The sequence below is a fragment of the Cnephaeus nilssonii genome (assembly GCF_951640355.1).
Source record: "Cnephaeus nilssonii genome assembly, chromosome: 16".
In the NCBI taxonomy this organism is placed as follows: domain Eukaryota; kingdom Metazoa; phylum Chordata; class Mammalia; order Chiroptera; family Vespertilionidae; genus Cnephaeus; species Cnephaeus nilssonii.
The window spans coordinates 54,934,551-54,946,621 of NC_137087.1; the positions used below are offsets into that span (position 1 = coordinate 54,934,551).

Consider the following 12,071-nt stretch of genomic DNA (forward strand, 5'->3'; position numbering starts at 1 on the left):
AGATTCAACCGTGAGCGCCGGGAGCCACGGAAGGTGTCAGAGCAGGGGCATGCCAGGGTCAGCGCTGCTGCTGGCCCGAGCCAGCCAGACGACAGCGGGGAGGCTGGGAGCCGGGAGGCTGGGGAGGCAGCTCAGGCCTCACCTGGGGGCAGAGGTGAGAGCGCCCGAACAAGGGCAGAAAGCCACGGAAGAGAGCGAGGGAGGGAGGGGGATGCCGAGCTGAAGGGACACAGTGGTGAGCGGGAGCCGAGGCATCCCCGAGGCGAGGTTGCAAGCGTGTGTGCGGGAGGAGGTGCCCTTTACAGAAACCGGAGCCTGGGCAGGGAGGCTGCAGGAGTGGGGAGCTCCGGTTAAACGTGGAGACAGGGTACAGGAGGGGAGCCCCTCGCTCCCTGGCCACCTGGGGAGGTGGTGCGCTCCTGGCCGAGCTCACACCTGCTCCCCGACACCGCATCGCTAAGCTTCGGGGGCCATCACCGTCCAGACGAACAGCCAGCCTCCACCTGCATTTGCCGCCCAGAGGGGTCTGGGATCGTGCCTGGCCGGTTTCCCAGTCAAGCTCCAGCGGGGAGCAGGCCCCACCCAGGGAGCTAAGTCCCCGTGTGACCCCCGAGACACAGGGCTGATCACCATCCCGGGCAGACCCACACCGCCTTTCACAAACGGGCTTTCCATTACTGTCAACACGACACTCGTGTCACAAACGACCGCCCGAGCGTTCCCTTCCATTTGTATTCCTTCGTTCCTACTGAAACAGTAAGTTAGCCTTCTCATTCACAGCTCCGTCCGTCTGTCCCGTGTTATGTTCCCATGTTCTGACTGAAGTGAAAGTCAGGAGGAACCTCCTTCCAAACCCTACAACTAAGAGGACTCTGAGGCCCTGGCCGCGGCCAGTGCTTTAGGAGGTTTGTTCCCCGCAAGTTCAGCTCTGTCTGCTCTTTCCCCCGTTTTCATTGCACGACTGCCCCCTGGAAATAGCATTTCTTAAGACAACTGCGGAGACACTGATGAGCATCGATTCCAGCTTTTAACACGTGCTCTTTCCACTGGGGCCTACCCCAAACCGGGCGGGGACTACTTTTATTACAACTTGTCTTTTCAACCGCACATTTAAAAAAAAAATGCCTAAAATCTTACCCCAAGAGCAGTAACTAAATTCTACAACTACCAGTGAAGGGAAGTGCCAATCACAATGTATCTTCAGAGCCATATTGGATTTAGAAAATTGGGGTGATCAATCCCTGGCTCTCAAAGCTTCAGGGGCTGAAGACTACAGGAAGGCCAAGGCCAGACTGGGGGAGCGGGCATTGGTGCTGGACAGACCAGAATCTTCATAGACAGCCGGTCACGTGTGGCCACGGTGGGCACCAGAGTGCCGGCTGCTGTGTGTGTGGGGTGGACACAGGGAGTGTCCTGAGAGCGCGTCCCAGGAGACCCAGGGCAACTTCAGGTGACCCTTCACATGGCTGCGATTCCCCTGCTCTGCTGCCTCTCAGGCGTGGTGCTTTCTGCTCTGGTCACGTCACCCGTGACACGCCCTCACTTGGAAGAGCTGGCACCTCCCCGCGTACATTGACAGGAAGTCTCACTTCGTCTGCACGTACACCCTGCAGGGCAGGTATTGTCAGTATCCCCATTTCACAGATGAGGGAACTGAAGTTTAGAAAGTTTAGCAATCGCCTAAACTCACACAGTGAGTGTCCACCACAGACACCTGCAAGTGGGCACCTCTCCCCCCAGGCTGCACACCGGAGTCACCGGGACAGGTTTCAAACCCAGCAGCCATGCCCTCCCCAGACCAACTAAGTCAGAATTAAACCAACACTGTCTCGGACCACGACCCTGCAGCCCAGAGACCAGAGTGGCTGCCCAAAGTGGCACCGTGAGTTTGGGCCGAGCTGGGCCAGAGTCCAGGACCCGGCGCCTGCCCCTGCCCACCCAAGCATTCACCTCATCACGTGAATGCACTCCGGCTCCTTGGTGAAGCTGTAGGCGTAGCCGCTAGACGTGGTCCCAAAGTCGACGGCCACCACCACGAGAAACGTCTGCTGCTCCGTGACACTCGAGTCGGCATCGTTCTGCAGATACACCAGGTAAGGTATCGGGGAGGGGGGTCGCCACGCCTGGCTTTCAGGAAGATGCCCCGCTGTCCACCCACTGCCCAGAACGTCACTGTCTGGCTCAAGCCCTGGGGAGAGGGGAGGCCAGCTCAGCTCAGGGAGGCGCCCCTAAGGGAGGGGCCAAGCCCACAGCTTGCCACCACGCCCTTTATCAACTGTGCATGCGCGGCTACTACGGACACCACCCCCAGGGCCGGAGCCCCTTGGCTCTGAGTGACAGCCTGCCTCCCACTGTTCTCCCCACGTCCCCGCGCAGACCCGCAGCCACTGCCCTGGGGCTTTACCAGCTGCGCCCCTGCACCGCCCCGGTGACCACTCCGCCTGCTCCGGGTGTCAGGCCTGGGAGCAGGGCTCCACATGCCAGGGGCCCTGCCGGGTGCTGCCATAACCACGCAGGACCCTGGTGAGTCCTGCCCCCTCAGGGCGGCCCCCACCTGCCTGCCCATGCTGCCATCCAGGCCACTGGCTCCAATGGCACCAGCCACCCGGGCCCAGAGAGGGACAGGGACTCGGGAGGCTGACATGGCTGGTACCAGGGCCCCTCAGTCTCCACCCGGGAACACGACGGGCCGCTCCGCCGCCTCATGTGAACAGACCCGGACAGCCGAGGTAATGAACACACACTCCCACACACATGTACACATGTCTTACCACGATATGGGAAGGGGACAGAGGCGTGATCCCTGTGTCCCCGAGACTCCGGGCAGGAGATGAATATGCAGACGTGGGGGCCGTTTCTGGAAAGAGAAAGACAAAGCACGCTCCTTAGCGGTGGTAGGGGCCAGCCCGGGAGCAGGAGCGAGGCTGCGTGGTGGGCCAGGCTGACCCCAGCCACAAAGTTCAGGTGTCAGCACCCCCTTACATTTAGTATTTAAAACAACCAAATGAGCCCGAGCCAGTTGGGCTCAGTGCAGAGAGCATCAGCCCGCGGACTGAAAGGTCCCGGGTTCAATTCCTGTCAAGGGCACATGCCTTGGTTACAGATTCCCCAGCCCTGGTTGGGGTGCGTGCGGGAGGCAACCAATTGATGTGTCTCTCTCACATCGATGTTTCTCTTTGTCTCTCCCTCTGCCTTCCACTCTCTCTAAAAATCAATGGAAAAAATATCCTCAGGTGAAGATTAACAAAAAAAAAAAATAATAATAACAAAATAAAATAAAATAAAACTTGAGATAAGACATTCCTTTTCTCCCAGGAACCTGCAGTCCTTAGTAGGTACCATCCAACTCCCACTTAGCAGGGCGTCTGCCAGGCCCCAGATCGCCCTCGTCCTGGCTCCTGCCCCCGCAGAGCCAGCTCTAACCCAGCCTCCATGAGGATGGGAGGACCTGCACCTGAAATGACGTGCAATTTCCATGTGCACTTTCCAGGAAGCGTATCCGCAGCCCTCAGGTTCCCAGCGGGCCGGGGGACCCACCCCACACGAACCACCTCTCCCGTAGGGATGCAGGCCATGAGCGCGCCTTCCCGAAAGCACTGCCTGGCCTGGTGGAGGCATCATCTCCTGCCCCCCTCTGGCTTGAGGCCCCGCCAGCTTGGGGACCTCATCTCTCTTCGGTGACATGGAAGGTGTTGACATTCAGTAAGAAAATCCACAGCGGAAAGACAGCTAGGCTAGCATTCCTGGACCCCCAAGACGGGCCACACAACAGATTCAAGGCCAAACCCGTGAAGGGCCACCAGCGAAGCCGCATGAACATCGTTCTGCCGCCTGCCCTGCTGCTCCTGCCATTATCCAGGCGCAGATATCTGCCCTGCACCTTCTCCTCCAGCCCAGGGGCTCTCGCCCAGGAGTGAGCACCAAGGAGAAGTCACACGGTGCCCGGTCAGGGCTGGAGGCTCCGCACGGCTGTCCCTGCCAGCTGCCCAGGACTGGCAGGGCCACAGGCAGCAGATCAAGAACTGTGGGCTCTCGCTGCAGAGACGATGCCAGACCCTGGGCACCTACAAATGCCAGGCGCCATCCGGGGTGCTCTACAAAAACGGCTCCACTCAGCACATAGCCTAGTACCTGGGAGGGGAAAAATGGTAATTTGCTAAAATAAAACTTGTGGTCAAGGAAACCCAGAGGGTGTGGGGTGTCTGAGAAGGGCCTGTTTGCTTCGAGAGGAGACCAGGAGCGGCTCCCTCGGCCTCCGCTGTCAATCACTGGGTGACCCCACGCACTTGCCAATTCTTTTTCCCTGCTTGGTGAGAACTCAAACATGAGGCTCAATTCCAACCTCGGGGAGAAAGGTGCAGAGGCAAAAAATCAACTGGCTGGGCAAAGGACTTAGACGTTTCTCCAAAGAATATATGCAAATGGCAAAGAAGCACGTGAAAAGATGTTTAACATTAGTAATCATTAGAGAAATGCAAATCAAAACCACCATGAGATACTGTTTCACACCCCCTAAGATGGCTGTAATAAAAAAGGTACAGAAATGACAAATGTTGGCAAGGATGTGGACAAATTGGAACCCTTATATCTATCGGGTGGGAATGCGAGATGGCACAGCCACCGGGGAAGAGTTTGGTGGTTCCTCAAAAAGTCAAATATAGAATTACCGTATGACCCAGCGATTCCACTCCTAGGTATCTACCCCAAAGAATTGAAAACAAGGATTCAAACGGATACTTGTATGTAATGTCATTGCAGTCACAATAAGCACAATGTAGAAAGAACCTGGTATCCACCAATGGATGAATAGATAAACAAAACATGGTATATCCATATAATGGAATATTATTCAGCTGTAAAAAGGAATAAATTCTCATTCATGTCATAACATAGATGAATCTAGAACACATTATGTTAAGTGAAATAAGCTAGGCACAAAAGGTGAAATATAGTATGATTCCACTTATATGAAATATCTAGAATAGGCAAATTCATGGAGACAGGAGGTGGATTCGAGGTTACGCGGGGCTGGAAGGAGGCAGAACAGAGTGTGTACTGTTTCTGTATCGGTAAGGAAAAGGTTTTGGAAACAGATAGTGGTGAGGTTACACAATACTGACAGTAATTATTTCCAAAGGTTTGTATACTTAAAAATGGTTAAAATGGCAAATCTTACATTTTATATTTAATATATTTACTTTACCACAACAAATATTTTTTATTTAAAAAATCAACTTGCCCTAACTGGTTTGGCTCAGTGGATGGAGCGTCGGCCTGCGGACTGAAGGGTCCCAGGTTCAATTCCGGTCAAGGGCATGTACCTTGGTTGCGGGCACATCCCCAGTAGGGGGTATGCAGGAGGCAGCTGATCGATGTTTCTCTCTCATCGATGTTTCTGACTCTCTATCCCTCTCCCTATATTTAAAAATAAATAAATAAATAAGTTAAAAAAATATCAACTTGCACATCTGAGAAGGGAAGCACTTTTTGATTCCTATTAGCACCCAAAGCTCAGTGCTCTTGAAAGGAGAATGGAGACAGAAGCCAGGCTCCTGGACCAGCCTGCTAGCCTCTGCCTTCTCTGCTGATCCCCCAGCACAGGGGCAGCCATTGCTATAAAAGCTGGGGGATTTGGCCTCTCCACTAGGGGGCCCAGCCAGATGGTCCTTTCCACCTGTTGGGGAGTCGTCTGCCCTGCCTGTGGCCCTTGGGGCAGCCAGCAGAGAGATGCCACCCTGCCCTGGAGCCACCCTCTCTCCACCTGCTACCTGGAAGGCCTACGGCCATGTGTCCACGTTTGCACAGAAGGTCTTGGAAGAAACCAAATGTCTAATTACCCAGAAAATCTGGTGTTGGCAATTAGCAAACAAGCTATTATCTGCAGACATACCATCCACCCCGCCGTCGGCTGGGCTCTAATTATCCCATCACTCAGCCCTCCTCAGAGCATGGCCCACTGACTAGCACAATTGCATGTGTTGGGCCACACATGCCTTGGGCCCCAGAGGACTCGGATATTCAGGGCAAGAACCAAGGACCTGCTGGGTTCTCCCTGTGAATCCCTCCCCCTCTGTCTCTGTGCAGTAGGAAATAAATCATTTGACTTGCTGATCACTCAACCAGGCCTTGTAGAGGCAATTAAACTTCATGGACTTCTTCCATCCAAAATTAAAACGCAGCTACACTGTGTAATGATTTAAAACTGATCTGCAAAAAAAAAAAAAAAAAAAGGCATGCCGCAACATTTTTATAGATATGTGAATGTCATGCACACCCACATCTACAGCTCTCCACATCCCAAATCAAAGGTAAGCCACCGCCTAATGAGCATCAGTCCAGCGCAGGAAGATACAAAGCCTACAATGACAACTTTGTTCTCTAGCTAATGTTTCTTTATTTATCTATTTAGGATGTCAAAGTGGTGCTCAAAAATTCTTGGGGAGCCCTAGCCAGTTTAGCTCAGTGGATAGAGTGTCAGCCCTTGAACTGAAGGGTCCTGGGTTCAATTCCGGTCAAGGGCTCGTACCTCAGTTGCAGGCTCGATCCCTGGCCCTGGTCGGGGCTCGTGTGGGAGGCAACCAATTGATGTCTCTCTCACATCGATAATTCTCTCTCTCTCTCTCTCTCTCTCTCTCTCTCTCTCTTTCTCTCTCTCTCCCCATCCCTTCCATTCTCAAAATTAATGGAAAAATATCCTCGGGTGAAGATTAACAAAACAACAACAAAAAATTTTTTTTTAATTATTGGGGAAAAGAACATGGAAAAGCCTCCTTTATCCCTGAGGGCTATGGAAAGTTTCTGGCGTGCTAATAGCCCCAACAAAGCTTGAGAGCTTCCATTTGATAAATAAGTGGTTAGGAATAAACACAAGGGGGTCAGTGGAATATTATCTACTGACCTAAGAGTACTTGACAGATCTATGCTAACAGACAACGAGAGAGAGTTGATGCATGAGGTGTCTATATATACAAAGTACATGTCGTATGACCTGGCTCCCAATACACAGGGGCCATTCTGTCATTAGCTGCGGCCCCATTTATGCTTCTCTGCAAAGCCAGTACAATAACATCTGCCCGTGACTGCTCCACCTCTGTGATATTCCAGGTCAGTACACACAGGGTGACATGGGTACATTGGGAAGAGGAGAGAAAGGCAAAGCTAAAAGCCCAACAAGAATGGAGATTTGTAGAGTGCAGGCTTGGAGGAGAGAAAGGAAGCTGATGAAAAGAAACTGAGACCCACCTGTGAAGGTAGGGAGAGGAGTAGAGATGAAAGGAGAACGCTTTGCCAGGGAGTGTAGTCGCGGGTAAAGCCAGAAACTCTGGGAGTTTGAAGAAAAACCTACCACACTGCTCCAAGGAGATTAAGCAGACACTCAAAGCATCTCACCCTTCCAGCACTAAGTTACCCTGACATGCAGTAACACAAAGGGATTTGATGATTTCACATCAAAAAATCGGAAAAACACCATTTCAGGAATGCAACCGCTGAGCCACACAACCACGGTTTCATGGAAAGGAAGGGACACTGCAGCTTTCTGGTCAACCACCAGAGAATTACTGTCCGGTCTCCTTTTTACTAATTTTAGCTAATTTACCAGCACTTCTGTCTTGTAGATTTACTGTGCGATCCTTTTTAGTTTAGTGTATGTAAAAATGAGTTGATTCGGCAGTTTCTAGGTTCACTCTTAACCTGGGACCCAACCCCCAACACATCACTTTTAAAATAATTTTTGCAGCAAAGGGGGTAAAAATATTAAAATTTTTTTGCAGCAGAGGATATAAATAAGTAAAAGAATGACGTGGGATTTTTTAGAGCCCCAAACCAGGTAGCTGAGGAGGAACTAGTTTAACTTGGTAGGTTAATGCTCATTGCGCTTGCCTTCATGGTATAAAAATTAAAAAACAGGTTTCGGCGGGGCTCCTGGTATAAAATGCGAGACATAAAACTCAGACACATTGTATTTGCTCTGGGCTCTAATGGTTTTAATCAAAGCAGAGGTTCTGAAAATAAAAATGGGTTGGATAGAGGTATGTCAAAGACAGCCATAACTCAGAAACTTGCTTGTTGCTCTCCTCTGCTGGAGACATTAGTCAGCAAATGGCCGTGAGCAGAACTGTAGACTTTCTGAGATACAGTAAATCGATCCTGCTCCATAAACACAACATTTTAAAGGATGAAGACAGAACCACGGGCCTGCCTTTATTCTACAAGGCTCCAGGCTCGTGCCTCATGCGAAATGACCGGTGGTCTCAACAATGGTGACTCCCTGGCTCCCTGGTAGGAGGCATGCACGAGGCAGGCGATGGATGTTTGCTGTTTCACTCTCACATGGAGGTTTCTCTCTCTACCTCTCCCTTTCTCACTTTCTCTCTCTCTCAAAAAAAAATAAATAAATAAAGGAAAAGGAGGATTTTTTTCCAAATATATTTTATTAATTTTTACAGAGAGGAAGGGAGAGGGATAGAGAGTTAGAAACATCGATGAGAGAGGAACATTGATCAGCTGCCTCCTGCATACCCCCTACTGGGGATGTGCCCGCAACCAAGGTACATGCCCTTGACCGGAATCGAACCTGGGACCCTTCAGTCCCCAGGTCGACGCTCTATCCACTGAGCCAAGCCGGTTAGATCGGAAAAGGAGGATTTTTAAGGTCGTTATGCTTTAAACATGCAATAGATGTTTTCATTCTTTCCTCCTCCTGGCTCTGAGATGACAGGCAGCTGCTGACAACTGCCTAAAGTCAGGCTACTGGAAAAAAGCTCTCCACTTCTCTCTCCTCACATGCCCTCCCTGCAGTGTCATTTCTGAAAACTGATCAGTGCAAGGTCATGTGTAGGTTACTGGCAGATACCTTTTAAAAAGGAAAATAAAAGTAATTTATTACCCTATAACAGGCTTCATGGCTAGCTGAACTAATGCATTATTACCGTAAGCTGAACAGCCATTTCAGTAAATAATTTATGGATTTTTTTTTAATCATCTCAGCTGATGTCCAGAGTAAATGGAAATTTTATTGCATGAACTGGGAGACCCTCCTGGCTGCAAAGAATACCAAGTGTGAAACAGTCGCTCTCCAAATGCTAAACAATAATTATGGAAATGAGCCTTTGCAGTGGCAGAAACCACAGCACCTGGCACAGGCTGAGTGAGAGGTTGTGCTGGCCCATCCTGACCCTGGGCAGCATCTTCCAATTACCACCCCCCATCCCCACCCCAGATGGTCTAGGAGATGAGCTGCCCCAGTGAGAGAGAGCTGGGGCAGCTGGCATTCCCCAGAGACAGTGAGATCCCGACCCCTATAATCCCAGATGGTGAGTGGGGCAGTTCGCCATCTCTGTCAACCACAGGTTCACATGCACATGTGTGTCCAGGCCAAGGCTGGGGGAGGTGAGGAAATGGTTTCTACTGGCCTTCCTGCTAATTTTCATGAATTATATTCAGCAAATTGGGAGCCCCACTTCTGCCTCATCCTCCAGGGCACCCACCTCTGTAGGAGGGAGGAACAGAGAGAGGAATTTGGTCATCGGCACGCACCTATAATCCCAGGTCAACTGGCAAAACCTAGATTGGAGGCAACGCTAAGGACAACAGCCAGGTTTCTCCAAAATACAAATTACAAGGAAAATATATAGGAACAGAGGAGGGGTAACTATGGATTAGAGGTTCTCAAACTTTAATGTGCATCAGAATCACCCACAGCCCTGGTTAGAACAGATTGCTGGCCCCACCCCCAGAGTTTCTACTCCAATTGGTCCAGGACAGCAGAAAATTTGCATTGCTAATGAGCTCCCCGCCCACCCCGACCTGCCTGAGACAGATTGCCCTAGCTTAAAACACAGAGCAACTGCAGTCATTGCCATGCATGGGCCTTGCATGGATCATGATTCAAGTGAACAGAAAAATTTACATCACTTATGAGACAATTGGAAATGGTCTGAATTATAAACACTGACCAGATATTGATAATATTAATAAATTACGGATAATGGTGTAGTTATGTAATGTTTAAGAGTCATTATACTTTAGAGATACATTCTGAAATGTTTACAGATGAAACAATATGATGCCTGATATTCATGGATGCTCAATACATTACTTACCCTACTTCTGTATGTTTTAAGTTCTCCATAACAAAAGAGTGGCTGTTTTAAATATACCAGTTACATGTCTGTCTTCCTGGCTTCAGGAGGGCAAGACAATATTTTTCTTATACAGAGTATAGGTAGGCCCCCCAGACATTTTATCAAATGATCAAACTCATGAGAATATGCATGCATTAGACCTACACAGTTTGTACTTCGAAACCTTGGGAATGTTTCGGACCTGGGTCTTGGAGTGGATGAGGGTTACATGTCCAGCTGGCTTTTCTGGGGCTGAGGCTGTTGGGATGAATCTAAACAGCCCAGAAGGAGTCTGAATTTTGCTGGCTCTACAATTACCCTTGCAGACAGCAAAGGAGGCATCCAGCCACCAACTGGCTCCCACTCGGAGGGCTCCAGCCCAGCCTCAGGGCCCTCCTAGACTTTGAAACCCCTCTGCGAACCCAGGGCCACAGAAGAGGCCAGTGATTGTGCCCCCCCCCGCTTCCTCCCCCCAACCCCATCGCTGCTGGGCCCCTCCGTGTTCTGAGAAACCAGAGCCTGGCCCTGCAGAGAAGCAGGGTCTCTTTAAGGAGCAGGACACACCCATTTTGCTTTGTTCAGACTCAAAGGGCTCCCAAGGCCATATGGGAGGGGCAAGAAGCCTCAGTGAAGAAGGTCTTGGCATCTTCTCTCCAGGGGATGAAATACCAATGTCAGATGCCACCCTGGGACCCTTTGTACTAGAAGGGGCGGAGGGTGGGGGGGGGAGTGGTCCCTGTGGGGGCCCAGGGTATAGGCACAGTGGCCTCCATGCTCAGGCAGGGCAGCCAGGTTGGGCCACAAGGTCAAGGGTATGTCTCCTCAGAACCAGAACAGAAGCAAAACCCAAGATCTTAGGAAGGTAAGGAAAAGAAAATGGCTCCTGGTGACAATGCAGAATAGGGCGTGGCGGGTAGAGAAGCCACAGGTGTGGACCCTCAGGAGCCGCGAGAAGCTGCCTCGCCTCTCTCTGGCCTTGTCTTCGCCCTGGGAAGCGGAATCCCAATCCCCAGGGCCTCTATCACTGTGTCTCAGTGAACCGAGGAGGCAAAATGCAGAAGAAACCCTCTGCGTAAATAACAGCCCCACCCACCACTTGCTGAATTCCTTCCCAGGGTCAAGTTCTTGTACACTTTTTACTTTAGGCTCTTCTGCAAGTTTATTCAAACTCATATTATTAATTTGAAATTATCAGAAATGTACAAAACCCAGAAACCTAGCAGGAAAGCTACGGTGGCCAGCACTCACTGAATGTGAATTTCACACCAAGCTAGGAGCCTTAAGGGCGTAGCTCATGAGACCCTGCTGTTAGGGGGCTGGGAGGCGGTGATTATTCCCATTCTGTGGATGAGAAAGTAAAGCTGAGGTTACCAAAGAGGCCCGGCTGGCTGCGGGGGAGCTCTCCCTCCCCGAGCCTGCACTCCTGTTCCGGACCCAGCGCCAGGTCTGCACAGGTCCGTTTCTCTGGAAAGATGAGCTACTGAGAGATGTCCACACGACGCCCCGTCCCAGATGAGCACACAGCCTGAAGGAAGTCAGGAGGTCACAGCCACAGGGCTCTCCCGAGCTCGGGCTGGCTCCTTCCGGGCTTAGAAGATTGTGTGGCTCGAGTTTCCTCGGGCTCTGAAACCGAACATTTCAACAGCCCAAATTCTTCCAATCCAAGATCAGGGTGAGGGAGGAGCTACTGAGAACACAGAGAGAGGTTCAGAGTCAGGAAAGCCTCGGCTCCGATCCCAGCACGGCCCCTTCCCAGACCCATGACCTGGGTGAGCTCCTCAGCCTCTCGGAGCCTCCGTTTTCTCCACCTGGAAAATGGGTGGAGGGTGACTGACTTCCTAAGATTGCTAGAAAATAGCACACAAATCAATGAAATAGTATCTATAAAACCTGGTGCATGATGAGCACTCCATAAATTATAGATGTTATTTATCATTACCATCACCA

General features: G+C 50.9%; 1 protein-coding gene across 3 annotated transcripts in view; it reads right to left on the reverse strand.

The window, feature by feature from the left end:
• The window catches only part of HSPA12A (heat shock protein family A (Hsp70) member 12A), a 113,965-nt gene that overhangs the window by 25,023 nt on the left and 76,871 nt on the right, over positions 1–12,071 (reverse strand). For all 3 annotated transcript variants that reach the window (XM_079793567.1, XM_079793569.1, XM_079793568.1), the window contains 2 exons: positions 2,772–2,857; positions 1,951–2,078 (listed from right to left, as the gene is read on the reverse strand). In XM_079793567.1, coding sequence (XP_079649693.1) covers positions 1,951–2,078; positions 2,772–2,857 — 214 coding nt within the window. The remainder of the gene's footprint in view (positions 1–1,950; positions 2,079–2,771; positions 2,858–12,071) is intronic.